The 21,094-nt window shown below is 46.0% G+C and overlaps 1 protein-coding gene across 1 annotated transcript in view; it reads left to right on the forward strand.

Annotated features, from left to right (window-relative positions):
• ift172 (intraflagellar transport 172) overlaps window positions 1-21,094 on the forward strand; it is an 80,082-nt gene that overhangs the window by 31,672 nt on the left and 27,316 nt on the right. Inside the window, exons 8-11 of the mRNA XM_030087373.1 lie at window positions 13,359-13,573; window positions 13,679-13,802; window positions 13,897-13,992; window positions 14,206-14,367. Of these exons, the coding sequence (XP_029943233.1) occupies window positions 13,359-13,573; window positions 13,679-13,802; window positions 13,897-13,992; window positions 14,206-14,367 (597 nt within the window). The remainder of the gene's footprint in view (window positions 1-13,358; window positions 13,574-13,678; window positions 13,803-13,896; window positions 13,993-14,205; window positions 14,368-21,094) is intronic.

Raw genomic sequence — 21,094 nt, forward strand, 5'->3', positions numbered from 1 at the left:
TAGAAGTTTGACAATCACTGAAATATGACAACACAAACCGTCTGAGCCACACTAACAATATCACACCTGAGCATTCGGTCCCTGTTTTACAGTCATTTGGAACTTCTCCCTTTCAGGCACACTAACAGTAAGAAATTACAAAGTATATTAACAGTCAAAACTGCAGTTCAAGTAGTCAAATAAAAACATTTCAGTGCAATAGCCTCCAGGTCACAAAACCAACATTTTCTCAAAACAGCAGCAGAAAATTGCTTGTAACTTGCACAAATATGAAGATTATATGTTGGATTTTAAGGAAGTGCCATTAGAAATTTGACAAACTCTGAAATATCATAGCATAAACAGTCTGTGAGCCAAACCAACAATATCACGACAGCATCTGGCCCATGGATAACAGTTGGAAACCACTACTTGAGAGTCATTTAGAACTTCTACCTTTCAGGCACATTGACAGTAAAATAAGTACAAAAATATATCAAGTCATAATTGCAGTTGAAGTAGTAAAATTACAAAAAAAAAAAAACCAAAAAAACTTCAGTACACTTTATTGCCTCTAGGTCACAAAACTAACATTTTCTCCAAACAGCTTTTAACCACTCAAAGCAATGTGTTATATAAAGACAGCTTAAAACTGCTTGTAACAGGCACACATATGCAGATTACATGTTCGATTTTAACAAAGTGCCATTAGAAATTTGACATAATCACTGAAATACCATGACAACATGAACAGACCATGAGCCAAACCAACATAATTATGAGAGAGCATTTGGTCCATGGTGAACAGTTTGAAATCACTGCTTTAAAGTAATGTAGAACTTCTCCCTCTCGGGCACATTAACAGTGAAAAAAATGACACAAAATATAACAGTCAAAACTGCTGTTCACGTCGTCCAACAACAAAAACATTTCAGCACACTGAACAGTGTCCAGGTCACGAAACTGCTCCAGTGGCATGAATTCATTCCAGCAGTTTGTTTTTGAGTACCTGGATTTTGGCTGAAAGTCTGTGTGTATCGAGTTCCATCAGGATTGCTGTGGAAATTCTATTAATAAATGCACCAACGATGAGTTCCTTATTGGTTCCTTTATTTCCAGTTGCAACAGGAGAGAAGTCACAGCTGCTCAGTCAGTGTGAGTTCTGAAGTTCTGAGATACAGACTGATATTTATACCCTGTCCTGAACCCCTGGGGCCAGGGGCAGACATATTAATGTCATTAACATGTCTTTGAGGCTGCCTTCAGTCAAGAAGGGAACATATTTAACATATGAAGTGACAAAGGAACAGAAAGCCCCAACAACCCAACCCACTTCAACCCCTGTGGCTGATAACGCATCTTAGAAGAACAGCATACAGACCATAGATACTTTTTGGAGATTACACCCGGTTAGGGGGAGACACATCTGTTTAGCATATAGCAGGACAGATAGGAAAGAAACCCCCATTTGGGTTGGCTTGGTGTCAGGAGTCCAGGGGGGCCGTCTGCTAAGGAAGTCGTCCGATAAGGTTCATTAGGCCTTTTTTTGTATTCATGGTTTGGATTCGTATACACAGGCCAGAGGTTATTTTGCCTACCTTGACATGTTTCGGCTGCCAAGCTGCAGCCTTCCTCAGAAGTGTCACGTGATGTTGTCTGGTCGGCTGATTTATACAGGTTTTGGCGCCAGCTTCCTACTGGGTGCAGCAGGATGACAGCGCCATCTGCAGTCCGACTTCTTCAGAACTGTGTCCCAGATATGGGAAAGTTGATACGCCCCCTCTGCCCGGTTCACAGTCTGGGGGGCGTTTCCGGATCTCGATGGCCTCCCTGATCCAGCGGTGGTACTTGTTGCTTTCCGTGCCGATGATCTGGGCATGGTCCCAGTCCATGAGGTGGTTTTCCCTCTTGCAGTGTTCGGAAATGGCAGACTTCAGCTGTTCCTGCTCTGCCTGTCGTTTGGAGGAGCGTGTGCACGCTTTAGATGTTTCTTTTTCACATTCAGTGCGATGTTCTTTGGTCCTGATGTTGAAGGCTCTGCCAGTCTCCCCGACGTAGGATTTGTTGCACGACAAACAAGGTATTTCGTAAATAATATTGCATTTGTGTTGTGGCTCTATTTTGTCCTTGGGATGTACTAGTAACTGCCGTAGTTCAACCTGTGGTTTTACTGGGGTGCTGATGTTGTGCTTATTCATGGCCCGTTGTATTCTCTCTGTGATCCCTCTGATGTATGGAAGTGTCACCATGGCCCTGTTTGGTTTCTCAGTTTGTTTAGTTGTTGTTCTCTTTTTTGTGTCTTGGTTTTGTTTTGCTTGTTGGCGGCCTTTGTTTATGGCCCACATCAGATAGTTGCACTTTCGTAGTGCTTTTATGATGTGTTGTTCCTCCTCTTTTCTGTCTTCTTCCTGTGTGATTAGTTTTGCGTTCGAAAAGGGTTCTTACGACTGAAAGTTTGTGGTTGATGGGATGTTCTGACGTCCAGAGGAGGTATTGGTCTGTGTGAGCGGGTTTCCGATATATGTGAATTTTAATGCTGCCATCTTCCAGGTGTTTTATGTCCAGGTCCAGGAAATGTATGGTGCTGTCTGTTTCCTCTTCGTGGGTGAGCTTGATGTTTATTGTGTCATCCAGTGTGTTGAGATGATCCGTGAGTTCTTGTGTATGTCCTTTCCTTGCAGCCTTCTGAGGAAGGCTGCAGCTTGGCAGCTTGGCAGCCGAAACATGTCAAGGTAGGCAAAATAACCTCTGGCCTGTGTATACGAATCCAAACCATGCTAAGGAAGTCTATTTAAAGTTGATAACCATCACATGCATCAAATACATAAAATTTCCATTACAGGATCTTTTGAATAAATTCAAACATGTACCTGAGGTCAGTTGGATATTTCAGGTTGAGGTCTTAGATGATACCGAACAGTAAGGCACAAGCAGTGGCCACATCTTTGAGCCCGGACAGCAGCTGCACACCTTCAGCTATGATGCCCACATCGTCTGGAAGATCATCAACACTGGATCCGGATGATGTATCACATAGATGCCGATGACTGTCCGATCCAGATCTTTCTGTATGTCATCATGGCTCTCACTCTTAAAAACAGACAAAAAAGGACAAAATTTAATAATGACTCTTCCACTGAAAGCACGTAATTCACATGAAACTTGCACCGCTTTAATACTGACTTTAATAATTGAAAAACTGAATAAAACAAATCAAGACACCGATGACAGCATAATCATTCAATGAGGAATGGAAATATCACTGTAAAACAATGGATAGAACTAGGGATGTTTTCAACTAAGGGTTTTCATAGCAGCAGCAGCAGCCCCCCCAGAGGTCCGCAGTTGAATCAGACCGCTGCGAATCAATTGTCGAATATTCAACTAGAAAGTGTCATTCAGAGAGGCAGACCTCCGCCACAGCTCAAATCAGTCACCAACAACCAGAAGAACACCAGATATAATCAAACAACATTGTGATCAGAGTGGAGTGCTGCGGCGTGCGGCGCCTCTCTCTCTCACCCTCTCTCTCCCTGTGTGTGTGTGTGTGTGTGTGTGTGTTTTTATCTGAGGAGGAAAACCGAAAAGCAACATAATTTATGTTATTTTACTTCATTTTAATTTGAAAATGGACCGGATTCTCTCGTATTTTCCATTCCTGACTTCCTGTGTGGTGCGATCTGCTCTGTCCAGCTTTACAACTGGCGGTCCACGGCGCGGCTCGCGGAGAAAATAGAGAGGAGAAGAGCGGCCGCGGTCCACGGCGTTCGCCGCTACGCACGCGGCGGTGTCCCACGTCTCCTGTGTGAGCCGTCAGATAGGTTAATCGGTGCGCCGATCTGAAACTGGGTGTGCGGCGCTTCCGCGCACGGCGCGTCCTGTGAACCAGGCGTTTGTCCCGCCTGTCGGCAGCCCTGCCCAACTATGTGAAAGACTCCCTATCTCTCAATGATAAAGAATCCTTTAAAAAATTCCTGGATCCAGATCATCAATTTAAAGGGGCTGTATCATGCAAAATTCACTTTTTAATGCATTGGTTTTATATAGCGCTTTTCAGGACACTCAAAGACGCTTTACATTGCATTATTCATTCACACCATACTGGGTGGAGGTAAGCTACGACTGTAGCCACAGCTGCCCTGGGGCAGACTGACAGAAGCGAGGCTGCCAATCTGCGCCATCGGCCCCTCCCACCACCACCAACCATTCACTCTCACAACTTTCATACGAGGCAACGTGGGTGAAGTGTCTTGCCCAAGGACACAACAACAGTTTTATGCCTGCGGGAGCGGGGATCGAACCGCCAACCTTCCGGTTATAAGACGACCTGCTCTACCAACTGAGCTACTGTCGCCCCTTTTTGTATGTTTTAACCTTGTTATATAGTTCTGTTCTCACCAAAAACACGCCCAAAGCGTTTTTTTCCTTTGTGCCTGCATGTTTGAGCTTTCCTCCTTGTCGTGCTGCTCAGAGAGGCAGCCCCTCCCACCGTGGAAACGCTCTGTTTTCCCACGTTCACGTCACACGGAGAAGATGGTCTGGTCCGATCTGTTTGATCCAGCTTGACAATTGGCGCTCTCGCGGCTCGCGTGAAAAATAGAACGAAGCGGAGCGGGCGCTGCAGAGCGCGAGCCGCGGCGTGCGCGGCGCCCCCTGCACGTTGTGTGCGGCCAGTCAGATAGGGTAACATGGGAGGCGATCAGAACCGCGTCCAGTGCGTTCGCGCCATAAGTTAGCCCAAGACCCACCTTTCCACAAAGTTTCATTGCAATCCGTCCATTACTTTTTCCGTGATCTTGCTAACACACCAACCAACCAACCAACAAACCGACGTGATTACATCACCTGCTTGGCGGAAGTAACTATTGAAAATCAGACCTAGATAACACTTACTGTTTATTCCTTCACTAGCTTCTCAGGATCTTCATTGAGATACAAAGCTAGTGCTTTGAGGCAGCAGGCTCTCCTTGTTTCAAGGGAGTCATTCTGAAAAACACAACAGGAAATATATTGTATAAATAAGTCACTGACATTTAGAAGATGAAGAAAGAAGAAAACTTTCCAGAGAGTAATCCCTGACAGATATCAGTTGGCCAGTCAGTCTTTATGCAGAGGTCATACAGACATTCATAAAATCAGTTAGATAGCTCTTGCCAATTAGCAATGAGGGCAGAGCACACAAGAGTGAAAGGCAACATTTGGCTGCTACTGTGAATTGTGTATAAGTGGGGGTGGGGACAAATTTATCATGCAAAGCATCACAGCAACCAAGTTATCCATTATTATTCAAGCAATTACACAAACCTGGTCAATATCAGCCATAATGGTTTTGATTTTGCATCCTGCTGCTCCTCCTTTCTAAGCAGCACTCGAGCCAACTTGTCAGAGTAGTGGTCCAGCTGCGACATGAACTTTGGGATGAGCGGGATGGTGGTTATTCACGTGAACTCTGCACATACCTAGGGACAAGACCCAACAAGACAAAAACAAAAGCACAAAGTACAAAAGAAGGTCAACATACAACTTAAAATATACAAATGAGTAGAGCTTTAGGTAAATATGCTAATTATCTCTGGATCCAGCAACTCCACAGCAGTGGAATAATTCTCCTTATTACGCTCAGCTTTGGGCTCGGTGTGTTAGTTTGATCACAGTTCTTGTTTCAAGAGGATGATTGTGATTGTTACAGACAGCCTCCCTCCGGACTTGGAGGGAAGGAGACCTGGGAGAGACCAGACCTCTGAGACAACACAGGTGCGCCCGACCCTCAGGAAAATGTGGAGGAAGCTTATACAATTGAGCTGAACCGACAGGACAAAACATGTGGCTTTAATCACCACCAGCAGAATGAAAAAGTGGCGCTGGCTGCAGACAACTAACACCGAGCCAAAAGCAGAGCATAACAGGATATTTGTGTGAATGCTGGAGGCATTCACACAAATATTTTCAACCAATTAGCAAAAACATTAAAGTTGTGACATGAAGCAAAGAAAATTTACTTATGACCTGCAAATTAAAACTTGCCTCATCTTCCATAAAGAGAGCCGGCCATCTACTTTTGAATTCTGCGATGAAGGGCATGCCTTGAACCACTTCATGCCGCTGATGAGCAAAGGTTTTCACCATTTTCTCTTTTATCACCTGACGATTGTTCCTTTTCTTGACCTCAGATAGCAGTTCCACTCGCTCCTTCTCAAGACTCTATGTCTTCTCCAGCTGGGTAAAGAGGGCAGAAATTGACCTCGGCTCTCCTGGGTTTCTTCACTTGGTTAGGACTTGAGGAGCTACCAGGCTGTCTGTTTTTCATGGAGTTGATGGTCATTTCTGGGCATCCCAAGCTCCTCAGCTTCGTACAGAAGTTGCCCATTTTGTACCTCAAGCTTATTTTCCAACCGTAGTATCCAGTAACAGATCCCTGTTCCTTTAAGCATGGATGTTTAAGGATCAAAGCTCCTGCAACATCGTCTAATTGTGCAGAGGTAGGGTATCCTGTTGTGTACTTCATTATTTCAGAAGCCAAGGCCTGCAGAATGTCTGACCTGACTTTGGAGCTTGGGTTCAGACTAGGGCTGTCACGATATCAAATTTTCTCTTGACGATTATCGTGGGCAAAAAATATCACGATCACGATATTATCACGATATCAGCAAAAATTTAACTAATAATGGAACAAACATTTAGATTCATCTTTAATTTTATTTTTGTTTGTTTTCTCTCTTTTCCCAGATGAATTACATTCAGAATACCTGTCAAATGAGGTGTTGAAACAATATGAGAACAGTAACTGTGCAACTGCACACAAAAAGTGTAGTTACACTCAACTAATTAAAATCTGAAGAACTGATTAACAGAGGATCCACAGCAGAGGCGTCATTTACGTAGGGTTGGTGGGTTCTGAAAACCCTCGGGTCCTCTTGGGGTGAAATCCTGTCCCACCACCACACTGCCGAGAACTTCTGTTTGTTTGTTTGTTTAAATGAGCAGCAGCTGCTTCTCTCCAGCCAGAGGCGCTGCTACTGGCTAGGGCCCCGAGCTGAAGGGGGCCCCGAGGAACGGCTGACATCAGTCAATTTCAATGACAGATTTAAGGCGCTACACCAGACGCTGCAACGACAACGTTTCGAAAATCCCCCGCATGGGGCCCTTTTCCGAGTACTCACCGGTTAGTTGCTAGAAGGGGGCCGGCGGAGAAGACGGCGGATATCAGCGACACAACTTGAAATCTCCCGGACACATTACAATGACACATCTGGAACCCACCTAATGGGGCCCCACTACGACCCGGCTAGCTTCAGCGTGCAGTCAGTGTTGCTAAACACACGTTTTTCGGGTTAGGATAGAGCGTCTCGCTGTCGGCCACCGCCGACATGTTTAGTTCACTCGAGACGCTCGCTAACTGGGAGCCACGCTAGCTAGGAGCCGGGCCGCTACCGCTGCTCTGCTGTGTTTACATTTGAGGAGAGGGGGAGAGGTGGGGGGGCTGCAGGAGGGAGACGAAGCAGGGCGGAAGAACAGGAGCGGATTTTGAAAATACACGTTTCAAGTGGCACTAGATCCTCTTTACGATATCATGTGTGCATTTTGAGCACGATATTGAAATTTCATTTTTTATTAACACGATTATCGTCAATACCGGTTTACCGCGACAGCCCTAGTTCAGACGCTTGCCTTCAGCAAGGAATTCCTGGTTTGCCTTTGACAGCTGCATCTCTACTTCGTAAGAGAACGGAGGAATAGGGAAGTTGCTTGGCCAGCCTTGATACCTTAGAGATGAGGCTGGAGACCCAGCTGAAGTTGAGGTGGCTGACTCAGAGGATGAAAGTATATCAGTGTCGACACTGGAATCATCCATCTGCTGACTGGAGGCCTGTGTTGACTGATCATTCAGTAGAATTACTTTTAATGTCCCTTTGTCTTGGATATCTGCTGTTGAAGTCAGGTTTATAAACTGGTCGAAGTCACTGTCCATGTACTGCATTCTGAACTGTCCTTCAATTCCACACTGTTTCTGAATTTCAAATTTAAGACTGTCCACAGAGTCCGGTATTCCAGAAGACAAAGTTAGCTTCACACAGTTATCTTCTCCGAGAACAATCCCAAGCTTTGCTGGAGTAGACATTGTGTGCACCTGCGACTCTTATTCTGAAAGAGAGAGAATATTAAAGTAAAACAGAGCACAACACCATGACAAACATATTTTGGACATCTTTACATCCACACATGCACGCACACACACACGCACACGCACACACACACACACACACACACAAAAGAACCAGTGGATGTTACAGATGAGAAATTCATATCTACTATATTGTGTAAGTTTTGATTAGTCAGAAAAATGTTTGGTAAGTTTGGGTTAGTCTGAATAAGACTTTGTGCAAAACACACAAATATTCCTTTGTATTACCTGAAGAATGTATGTATCGTTTCAAAGTCACCATCCGTAAAGTGCCAACTTTGTAATCACAGAGGGGGTAACGATCCACAAGCTGACTGTGGGCAATCACACATCTCTTGGAGAAGGATCCAACTCGAAGGATCTGTAGTGCTCTCTGTACCATGAGCTTCATTTTTTTGCTATGAAGACAAGTTGGTCTTTCAAAACACATCTGCACAATTTTGGCAAAGTCTGGCAGTCCACCAACAAATCCATGCACTATTATCATGCCACTTCTGAAGTTGATGCCATGAACAGATACATTCTGTGCTAGATTAACAACACTAAGATCAGGGTACTTCTGACGGAGGCCATCTGCTACTTCCTCTTTAAGGACATCAAGAGGAACCGTTGAGACTCCTGCAACCTCGAGAAAGTTTTTTTCACAGCTTGATGAAAACAAACTATGGGCAATCATGAGCTGATGTTTCTTGGCCAAAGACAGTGTTATGTTTTTAAAACAGTTGGTATGCCTCACAACTTGTTTAAAATAACTGTGCTTTGATTCAAACCTCAGAGTCCAGAAAGAAACGAGTGGACCAAAGAGAAGGACTAGTGCTGGATAATGTTCCAGGTAGTGGTGCTTTGGTAGCAGTTTTCTTTCAGGGAAGAGTGTGCAGTACCGGTATCTGTGCTCAGATATTTTAGTCTAAAAGTATGCAATTGACTCATTCGTATGTACAGGGCAAACAACAAGATCAACAATATCCTTCAAATCTAATATTAGCTGCCAAGCTGGTTCGTCTTCTGGAATTAATTTTCCAACAATCAGGGGTATTAGCCTTAACAAACACCGATTTTTGTGAATTTCTGCCAATATTTTATTTAATGTGGAAAGCACGCGGCAATAACTGGGGATACAGTCAGGTTGGCACCAATCCAACTCGACACCGCCCCCGGGATACAGCCAAGTCGGCCTCGCGGGGGGGGCGGGGGGGGGGGGGGGGGGGGGGGGGGGCTCTCAAGTGGCCGAGTTGGTCAGTGCTGACTTGACTGTAAGCTGCTTAACAACTCGGCCAAAAGCCTCTTTTTTTTTAATCAATATGCGGCTGCGTTTTTATGTTGTGCCACATAAAGGACAACATGTTTAAAAATCGTCACATTTCTTACCGTCTATCTATTTCCGTCTATTTGTGTGTTCCGCCATTTTGAAAGGTGAAAGGTTAAGCATCTCGGAAACTAGAGTACCAACATCAATCCCCAGTTTTCCATACAATGTATGCAATTTTTAACTTGGAAAATCGTATAGCACATGAAAGCAGGATAAGTCGGAGCCTAATCAATGACACTCGCGCAGAATTCAAGTAGGTTCCGCTCGGAATGAGCCCATACTACACAGGGCCAGACCTTTTCAGTCCGGGCGCAGCGTTAGCCGTTAGCAGCGTTAGCAGCGACACCACACGCGCCCCTCCCTCCCTCCCCTCCCCTCCCCTCCATCTGCAGCGTGGAACCACATGGATGTGGAAAATACACAGCACCTCGAATGGCAGCGTCAGTCTGACCGAGCTAAAGACGCTAACCGAACTACGTCGCTACCTATAGATGCACGTGGTGTTTTGGTGCCAGGACTCGTTCTCGCTAATTCCAGTCGATGTCTGTAGTGTATGGGAACTGCAAACACTGCACTTGATTTATGAACTTATGGCAGTAAGAAGGCGCAACCGTACCTCTGCTTCGATTCTGCTTCGTACCTCTGCTGCAGATTCATCCACGTGAGGTTTCCCTTCTCCTTTTTCTTCTTCTTCTTCTTCTTTTTACGGCAGACTAGGCACAGTGCGGTGCAGTGCTGCCACACACAGGTAATTTTGCGCTATTGCAGCATCATCTTCTGGGGTCTAAATCCTGCTTTACAGATTTGTTGTCAAAAGAAAGTGAACTACTGCCCGAGCAGTCTCCCTTTCACTCCATCCCTCAGTATTGTTTTAAGTGAATATGTCTTTAGTCCAAACTTTTCCAAATTTAGAAACAATATTTTCCTCTGTTCTGTGTAAACTGGACATTTCATTATGACGTGACTCACTGACTCTGAGGATTCACAGTGGTGAGGTTTCCCTGTGAGCACCTGCAAAGTTTTCATGACCCAACCTGATTCCTTCTGCACATGTGTGAAACGCGTCGAACACACCGTACAAAATTGGTTTTGAAAAAACAAGTGAAAATTAAAAAATAAAAACAAATAAAACTTAGCGAACAGAGGGGTACACAACACGACAAGAAGAAGAGAAAACAACATTCACACAATAAAGACAGATTCAGGACTTAAAATTTTCAAAGGTTTTTGTAGCCTTTTTGTTTTTCAAACCCTGCAAAGTTTTAAAATAAAGATCCATTACAATTTTAAATTCTGTATGATACAGGCTGAATAAAATATTTTCCAAATAAGTTATTTAAAATAAATTAAAAATTAAATTTCAAAATAAATTCAAAATAAAAATTCAATAGAAACCAGTAGTGGGGGAGGTAATATAAACTTCCTTGATTGTGAACGAGATTAGAGGAGATGTGGTGTCCTTTAAGGGACAAACATGTCTACTGCGTTGCTTTTTGGTTTTGCATGATTTTTACATGACAGATTTGAGTTGGGGTAACTAATACAACCAAGTAAACCTAACATTACATACTTTTGCTTTCAACCAACACAACCAACTTCAGTTGAAAACAAAACTTGTCGATTTTGAGTAATTAAAAAGAAATACTATACTTTACAGCCAACTATAGTAACATTTCCTTTATTTGAGTGTATGGCCATGACTAAATAGCAAACATTTTTTGATATATTTGCAATTTAATTGAGAACTATTTGAAGTGTGTATCATGAGAAGAATTGTTACGTCATTACTGGTGACAGTGTGTGTTTGTAGAGCAGAGACAAAGACGTTGTGGAGTTTTTATTCCGTGATGTGTCTGATTCTCCCTTTGAGCGATTGATGTAGTGTTTATTGTAGAAGATGTAGAAAGGTGAGGGTTCAGGATGGAAACGGGACTTCCTCAGTGTCTCCCCTCATGTGCTCATCACCACTCACTGTCTGTCTGAATGGAGATTTAAATTATATTGAACTTATATCTGTTATTAGTATAGTGTTCATGTCTGCCCGTCCTAAACTTATACCGTAATTATCTCTTTGTATCTGCTAATGTATATCTTTATATCTGTTATTTATTTCATTATATCTGTCTTGGATCTTTATGTAAATTATATTTGATTTATATCTGTCAGCTTCTATCTATTACTTAATTATATGTGTCTTCGATTTTTATTTCTGTTGTATTTAATTTATATTTAATAATTAGTAGTGTCGGTCTAACCCTAACCCTATATTTCTGTTATGTAATAATATCTAATTTTACATACAAACTAGGGATGAGCGAGTACACCACTATCTGTATCTGTATCTGTTTACCCATCCAAACTATCTGTATCCGTATCTGTACTCGGAGGGGGCGTGGCCTGAACCGGAAGTGGGCGTGGTTTAACCGGAAATGGGGTGGGGCAGAAATTGGCACACTCTTTTAAGTCTGAAATTGATTTGGATTACTCAGAAGTTGCTATATTTATTGTTTATTTGAAAACTATTTACAGAACAGTCTCAATGATACAATTTACAAGTTTTTTTTTATTTTAGTCAGAACATGAACATTTTTAAAGATATATAAATGATTATTTATTCACACAACAGCCTCAGAATAAAGATTTGAATATTTTTGGTCACAATAGTGAAGGAACTATTTACAGAACAAGTATTTTATTGAGTCAGAACATGAATATTTTTAGTTGTATGAATGAATTTACAGAACAGCTTCTCTAGAATTGTTGTCTGGACTCCAGCCAGAGTCCAAGGAAAGGAACAGGCCTTCCTGGTTTGGGACTGCCTCCCCCCATGATCCCTACCAGAACCTCCCCGGTGTCCCGGAAAATCTCTCATCCCCCCTGCTGAGCTTCCTGGTCCTGTCCGCGGCTGCAGTGCCGATCATAGTGGACCTCGGTCTAGTTGTCATCTCTCTCCCACAGATCACAGCCTCCCGCTGGAGCACCAGCCCATATTATTATGAAAAAGAAAAGAAAAAAGGACACAAAAAAAGCCGCGAGGGAAAACGAAACTTAAAACCCCCCCGGGGGAAAAAAAAACGAGTGTGCACAATCGTGCGACGTTTCGACCTTAAAAGGTTTTCCTCTGGCACAATGCAGCTACAAAGAAATAAAATGCGTAATTTTTAATTCACAAGCACTGATTGGCTTCTCTCACAAGTCTCAGTGGAGCAGGAGCAGAATGAAGGACCAGAGGATCTCCCATCAGCACGAGGACGAATGATGACTGACAATGCTCGGGTTATATTCGGATTCGGAAAAAATGCATTATCCGTAACGAGTACTCGTTTAAAACGAGTATTCGGCTCACCCCTAATACAAACTATATTGAACTTTTCCTTGTATGGTTGGGCTTTGTGTTGTTCTACTTTTCTGTCTCCGTTTCTTGCTGCTGCGACCCTGCAGTTTCCCCGTGCGGGACAGATGAAGGACTTTAATTCTGTTTCCTTCTGCTTTCTCGTCTCCACGTAGTGTTTCTGAATTGTGCGGTCCTGTACGGCAGCTGTTCTGTTGGCGGTGACGACCGCAAAGTCACAGGCAGTTTTTCCCTTCGCAAAATGTGCAGCGAGATTTATAGTTAAGACCCCAGGTCCTGCAGCCATGCCAGATGCCAGCATTAAATAAAGGCAGCAGAAGGAGGAGATTCAGTCTCTTCCTGCTAAGACTAAAATCTGTTCACACAGCTGAAGGGTTCAAGCATACAGCTGCATGGTCCAGCTGCCGAAAAAGACAAGGGAAAAAAGACAGAAAAACATATTGTCCCCTGGATGGTCGCCCACATTGCCCATAACCCTAACCCAACCGGCCCTGTGTGTGTGCGTGCGTGCGTGTGTGTGCATGTGTGTGCTGCAGGGCGAGTTGCTGCTCCACCCCTGCGCCCCCTCCGCCCTGGCCTGGGGGGTGAACAGTGTTCTGGTGGGCGGCTGCGATCAGAAGGTTGTGGTCTACAGCCGTGACGGCCGCCTGCTGCAGACCTTCGACTACGGTCCAGAACGGCAGCAGGGAGGATTCAGCGCCGCCGCCATGGCGCCCAGCGGGGGGTCTGTGGTGATGGGCAGCTTCAACCGGTGAGGGGGGGCACATGGGGGGAGGGCCACCATGGAGAGGCAACCAGGGCTCACTGTGTGTGTGTGTGTGTGTGTGTGTGTGTGTGTGTGTGTGTGTGTTTCCAGGTTGAGGGTGTTTAACTTTTCTCCCAGGCGAGGTTTGTGGGACGAAGCCAAACCCAAAGAGATTGAGAACCTTTATTCAGTCACCAGTCTGGAGTGGAAGAAGGATGGATCACGACTGTGTGCAGTGAGGACACACACACACACACACACACACACACACACACACGCGCGCGCGATCTTCCCGCAGACCCTCACACTGAGTGTGTGTGTGTGTTCAGGGGACTCTCTGTGGGGGGGTGGAGTTGTTCGACTGCTGCCTGCGGAGAAGCATCTACAAGAACAAGTTTGAGATGACGTACGTCGGCCTGAGCCAGGTAGTGATCTCACTCAGTCTCTCTCACCTCACACACACACACACACACACACACACACACACAGGCAAAGAGCTGGTGGGTCTTGAGCGAGAAGCCGACTGACGGGATCGTCTCGGCACTTTCACACCATCATGGAGCAAATGCTCAAGCTGAAGATAAAATCTGCATCAGTGAGTTTTGAGAGCAACGGGGACAGAAAGGGTTCTCTTCCAGGTGATCGTCAGGAACCTGTCGTCAGGAACCCGAGTGGTTCTGAAGTCCTTCTATGGCTACGAGATCGAGGAGGTGAAGATCCTGGGAAGAGAACGTTACCTGGTCGCTCACACCTCAGAAACTCTGCTGCTGGGAGACATGCTGAGCAACAGGCTGAGTGAGGTAAACAACAACAACAACAACAGGCTGGGAGAGATCAACAACAACAACAGCAAACAGGCTAAGAGAGGTAAACAACAACAACTGACAGGCTAAGAGGTAAACAACAACAACAAACAGGCTGGGAGAGGTAAACAACAACAACGAACAGGCTGGGAGAGGTAAACAACAACAAACAGGCTGGGAGAGGTAAACAACAACAACTGACAGGCTAAGCGAGGTAAACAACAACAACAAACAGGCTAAGAGAGGTAAACAACAACAACTGACAGGCTAAGAGGTAAACAACAACAACAAACAGGCTGGGAGAGGTAAACAACAACAACAAACAGGCTGGGAGAGGTAAACAACAACAACAAACAGGCTGGGAGAGGTAAACAACAACAACAACGAACAGGCTGAGGGGATAACAACCACAACAACAGGGGGGGGTCTGCACCAAGCCAGGGCGGTATTGCACAAAACCAGGATAAGGGATTAAGCCGGCAAACTGTGGTGATCCTGTGGCGATCCTGTGGCGATCCTGTGGCGATCCTGTGGCGATCCTGTGGCGATCCTGTGGCGATCCTGGACGAAGTTAGCCTCAAGTTGGTTGCACAAAAACTGGCCAAGTTTATCCCGGGCAAGTCACCACGGTGATTTATCCTCTGCAGCTCGCTGCTCCACAGCAGGCTAACGACCAGGATCTGATTAAACTGCTGTCAACAATGTGAGAAATGGATGTGGTTTACAGCATTTCCTGCTTTTTCCACACATTACATCATTTAATCATCCTGCAGCCAAATGTTACAACTGTAGTCGTTGCATCTGCAGGGTCTGGTTGACCTTAGTATTATTTATTTGAACAGATTATATGAAGATAAAAATAACTTTTAACACAGACATTTATAAATCCTTTCTTTATTAAAGGGCAACTCCGGTTTTTTGACACCTGGACTTTATTTATAAGTGTGTCATGCTCATATACTCACTCAGACAGACATGGTGCAGCTCGGAGTCCTCCAGAAGTTATTTAGGTCCAACCAATTTAGCGGGGGCCACGGCAATGGAGCTTCAGCGCGGGACATAATCTCTACAAAATCACTCATTTCGGCTATATTTTTTCATCCATCGCCAGTGTTATCATAAAGTCAGCTCGTCTACTGTCTTCAGGTGGGTCAGCTCACAGTTTTCGCTAACTTAGCCACAGTTAGCTCGGTGCACGGCGAGCACGGCGCCTGGGTGCCTGACTTCCAGGGGCCGAGTTGGGGCCGATTGGGTAAACGTCCCGGAGCTGTGGAGCAGGCCACGGCCTGGCTGCTGGAGCTCTCCCATCAGCGGGAGAGCTCCGGATCTCCGCTCCCCGGCGGAGGCGTGCTCCGTGCCGGCCGCAGGGTGCTCGGGGACCCGCCGCATTCCTCCTGGAGCCCTCTCCTCACCGGTAGGCTCCGGGTCCAGATCAGTTGATCCACCTGAAGACGGTAGACGAGCTGACTTTATGATAACACTGACGATGGATGAAGAAATACAGCCAAAATGAGCGATTTTGCAGAGATTATGTCCCGCGCTGAAGCTCCATTGCCGTGGCCCCCGCTAAATCGGTTGAATCTAAATAACTTCTGAAGGACTCGGAGCTGCACAATGTTTGTCTGAGTGAGTTTATGAGCATGACACACCTATAAATAAGGTCCAGGTGTCAAAAAAACCAGAGCTGCCCTTTAATACAAGTCCTACAATAAAAGGTTTAAAATTGTTTTAAAGAAAATAGGGGAAAATAAAAAAAAAACAGACCTGGCTGCACGGTGGCTTCGTATTCCCAAAGCCCCCCCCCCACAAGACACCAGGAGGGACGCGGTCGAACGCCTACTCCAAGTCGACAGAACACATGTGGACTGGTTGGGCGAACTCCCACGAACCCTCGAGCCCCTATGGAGGGTATAGAGCTGGTCCACTGTTCCACGATCAGGACGAAAACCACATTGTTCCTCCTGAATCCGAGGTTCGACTATCGGTCGAATCCTCCTTTCCAGTACCGTGGAAACGACTTTCCCAGGGAGGCTGAGGAGTGTGATCTCCCTGTAGTTGGAGCACACCTTCCGGACCACCACCCCGGTCTGCCAATCCAGAGGCTCCGTCCCTGGCCGCCACGCCATGTTGCAGAGACGAGTCAACCAAGACAGTCCCTGCACATCCAGAGACTTAAGGTACTCAGGGCGAATCTCGTCCACCCCCGGTGCCTTGAGACCGAGGAGCTTACCAACCACCTCGGTGACTTCAGCTTGGGTGATGGACGAGTCCACCTTTAGGACCTCAGAACTCAGTCCACCTCTGGGACCTCAGCCTCTGCTTCATCCAGGAAGAGGTGGTGATGGGATTGAGGAGGTCCTCAAAGTCTTCCTTTCACCGTCCTCTAATGTCCCCACTTGAGGTCAGCAGCTCCTCCTCCACTGTAAACAGTGTTGGCGGAGACCTGCTTTCCCCTCCTGAGGCGCCGGACGGTTTGCCAGAATTTCTTCGAGGCCGACCGATAGTCCTCCTCCATGGCCTCTGAACTCCTCCAGACCCAGTTTTTGCCTCCACAACCACTCGGGCTGCAGTTCTCTTGGCCTGCCGGTACCTGTCAGCTGATTCTGGAGTCCCATGAGCCAGCAGGGCTTGATAGGACTCCTTCCTCAGCTTGACAGCAGCCCTTACTTCCGGTGTCCACCACCGGGTTCGGGGGTTGCCGCCATGACAGGCACCGGAGACCTTACGACCACAGCTCCGAGCAGCTGCTTCGACAATGGAGGTGGAGGACATGGTCCACTGGACTCCATGTCCCCAGCCTCCCTCGGGACATGAGCGAAGATCTCCCAGAGGTGGGAGTTGAAAACCCTGCTGACAGAGGGTTCCACCAGACGTTCCCAGCAGACCCTCACAACAGGTCTGGGTCTGCCAAGTCTGTCCGGTTCCTCCTCTGCTAGAGAATCCAACTCACCACCAGGTGGAGATCGGTCCACAGCTCTGCTCCTCTCTTCACCCGAGTGTCCAAAACACGAGGTCAGAGGTCAGATGACACGACAAAGTCAATCATTGACCTCTGACCTAGGGTGTCCTGGTGCCAGGTGGTCTTATGGACCCCCCTGTGCTCGAACATGGTGTTTGTTATGGACAAACTGGCTAGCACAGAAGTCCAATAACAGAACGCCACTGGGTTCAGATCAGGGAGGCCGTGAGTCCCGATCACCCCCTTCCAGGTCTCACTGTCTCTGCCCACCTGGGCCTTGAAGTCCCCCAGGAGTCCCCAGTGGACTCCCCCCTGACCTGCCACCTTAAAGGGGGGGGGGGGGGGGTTAGTTTAAGTGCCCACATGGTCCCAGGAACTATGTTGTCCGGGGCTTTATGCCCCTGGTAGGGTCTCTCATGACAAACAGGTCCTGGGTGATGGGCCAGACCAAGGGCAGGTCAACAGCCCTTATGAAAACATTACAACCGAGGTCCGTGACGTGGCCCGGTATGGCGCAGCCGGGGCCCCACCCTGGAGCCAGGCCTGGGGTTGGGGCTCATAAGCGAGGTCCTGGTGGCCGGGCCTTTGCCCACAGAGCCCGGCAGGGTGCCCGGAGACCCGATCCTCAGACACAGAGACTCTAGGGACATGGAATGTCACCTCGTTATGGTATGGTATGGTTTTATTTACACAGGGACAGTGTACAAAATAACATTAACCACAAAGGAGAGATGCTTTGTACCAGGTTATAGCAAAAATGCTAATTTCCACCAGTAGTCCCAGGGCAGGTTGATGTTACAAGCAGTAAAAACTGATTCTAAATGTAGATGGAACATGATGACCATATCTTACAAAACTGGTATCCTAAGATCATTTCATAACATTTAATTTGAGAGACATTTACCTTAAAAAACACATCGTCACGTTGGGGGGAGGAGCCTGAGCTGTGAGGGAGGTTAAGAGGTCCCGGCTAGATCCAGTCAGACTCCCCTCCACACAGCCGGGGCTCTGGAGCCTCCTCTGGAGAAGGGCTGGACTCTCCACTTCTCTGGCGTCGACTAATATATCACTGCAGTTAATTGAATTGTTAGTTTTAACGATTGCTGGTAGACAGGCACGGCCCAGGCTTCCTATGCACCCCAGATGAGCCCGAGACAAGCGCCCTCATCCAACGAGGGGGGGGGACCTCGCGTTCCTCCCTTTGAATGCACTATTCTTCTTCCATGCCCCCACTAGGGGGCGCAGGATAAAGACGGTCCACCTGTCAAAAGACCATTTCGGAAGGCAATCCGCCCCGTAGACTGCGCCCATGCCGAGAGCCGGTAGCAAAATCTGTCAGGACACCTGCCCTGCTGGTAGTCAATTTCTAAATCCCTCATTTCCAAATCATTGTATACCCCACACTAACAGGAAAAGAGAAGAAATAAACATTTTGAAATTTTAGTTTTCTGTATTTGGTCATTTCTCAGCTTTCATTCTGGAGTTGAGAGAGAAAAAGTAGAAATGATTATTAACACAGTCAATTACAGATATGATTACAGTGTGCACTGCTCTGTCTACTCACCTCCCCTTCCAATTTATAGAACTCTCAGTCCAATATCCTAAGCTTCATTTTTTAATTTCGATGTCCAGATCAATCACCTCCAGATTAAAGAAAAAAACACCACTATTTATTAGTGGACTTGAAAAGTCATCACTCCACATCCTAGAACTGTAATGAGGATAGTGTCTGTGGAGGACAGGTTATGAATTGTACATGTTTGCACTACTTACGCATTAAACCGGTCTGTTATCAACTGACAGGCTTTTTCCCTCCCCTTTTTTACAACACTGTTTCCTTTCTTTTGGATTATATGTTTTGCTTCTTCTTATAGTTGAAGAAGAATTGCCTGCTCATCCCGCGTGAAGTAAGATGCTTGTCCTTGTTCCATTTTCAATCTGAGATTCTGTGATCGATGTCGTGGTCTTCTGAAGAACGCCGTGAACGCAGTGTTAATTTTGTCAACGGAAACTTAAACGAAAACTTTTCGTTGACGACCCATTTATTCCGTGACTAATTTGTGACAAGAACGTAAATTTAATAAGTAATGACAACAAAAACTAAAACAAAATCTCTGAACATCATGAACTGACGAGTAAAAATGTGACGAAAAAGCTGACGCTGGCCGTCGGACAAGCTGGGTTACAACCGTCCTCACGCCGGGCTCCCCGGCTCCGGTCCGGCTCCGGTCCGGCTCCGATCCGGCTCCGGTCCGGCTCCGGTCCGGCTCCGGTCCGGCTCCGGTCCGGCTCCGGTCCGGCTCCGATCCGGCTCCGGTCCGGCTCCGGTCCGGCTCCGGTCCGGCTCCGGTCCGGCTCCGGTCCGGCTCCGATCCGGCTCCGGTCCGGCTCCAGTCCGGCTCCGGTCCGGCTCTGGTCCGGAGACTCAGCACCGCAGCAGCACTGTTTTCTGTTGTGCTTCGCTTCTTCTTCTTCTTCTTCTGTGATGTTTTACGGCAGCTTGCATCCCGTTGGTTGCATTACCGCCACCTGCTGGTCATTATGATTGGAGCGTTTTTCTTGCAGGCTGTCGTTTGTTGTAAGAATTTACAGAAAGAATCTGAAGTTCTTATATTATTTTTTTTTCCAACAAGCCATAGATTTTCATATTTATGATACAAGAGTTATATGATACATTCTAAGTTTAAATATCTTAACATAATCAAAGATATGCCTACAATGGAGTTTTTACAACCGTGACACGCATCCTTCTGCGGTTTTATGTTGTGTTGTTTTTATCTGTATATGTATGTTGATGTAGCACTTTGCACTTTGCCCAAGACAAATTTCCTACTGGGACAATAAAGTTATCTATCTATCTATCGATCTATCGATCTATCAATCTATCTATCTATCTATCCATATATCTATCTATCTATCGATCTATCAATCCATCTATCTATCTAATTTACTATAGTACAACAAAACTGTCAAATTTCATCAAGACTAAAATTAAGACTAAAACTAAAGCTAATTTCCACAGACTAAATTTTAACTAAAACAAAACTAAACTAAAAAACTAAAATGTGACTTTAACTAAATCTAGTCTTTGGTGAGTGACTAAAACTAAAATGAAATGAAAAATTCATGTCAAAATTAACACTGCGTGAACGCCACTGATCCTGATGCTCCACACCGGCTGGACTGAGCCGCGTCTTTTCATCCTGGCTCGGCAAACGTGCAACCGATTAATCCCAGAAAACACCGACTAGGCTGACTGAAGCCGCACCTCCTCATTAATCCTGGATGGATTTATCCTGCTTTAGTGCAATACCCCCCTGGCTGAGAGAGGTAAACAACAACAACAACGGGCAGGTTAAGAGAGATAAACGACAACCAACACTCTGAGAGAGGTAAACAACAACAGGTTGAGAGAGGTAATCAACGACCACAAACAGGCTGAGAGAGGTCAACAACAACAACGACAAACAGGCTGACAGAGGTAAACAATAACAACGACCAACAGGCTGAGAGAGGTAAACAATAACAGGTTGAGAGAGGTAATCAACAACAACAAACAGGCTGAGAGAGGTCAACAACAGCAACGACAAACAGGCTGACAGAGGTAAACAATAACAACGACCAACAGGCTGAGAGAGGTAAACAACAACAGGTTGAGAGAGGTAATCAACGACCACAAACAGGCTGAGAGAGGTCAACAACAACAACGACAAACAGGCTGACAGAGGTAAACAATAACAACGACCAACAGGCTGAGAGAGGTAA

Source organism: Salarias fasciatus, unplaced genomic scaffold (assembly GCF_902148845.1).
Source record: "Salarias fasciatus unplaced genomic scaffold, fSalaFa1.1, whole genome shotgun sequence".
In the NCBI taxonomy this organism is placed as follows: Eukaryota; Metazoa; Chordata; class Actinopteri; order Blenniiformes; family Blenniidae; genus Salarias; species Salarias fasciatus.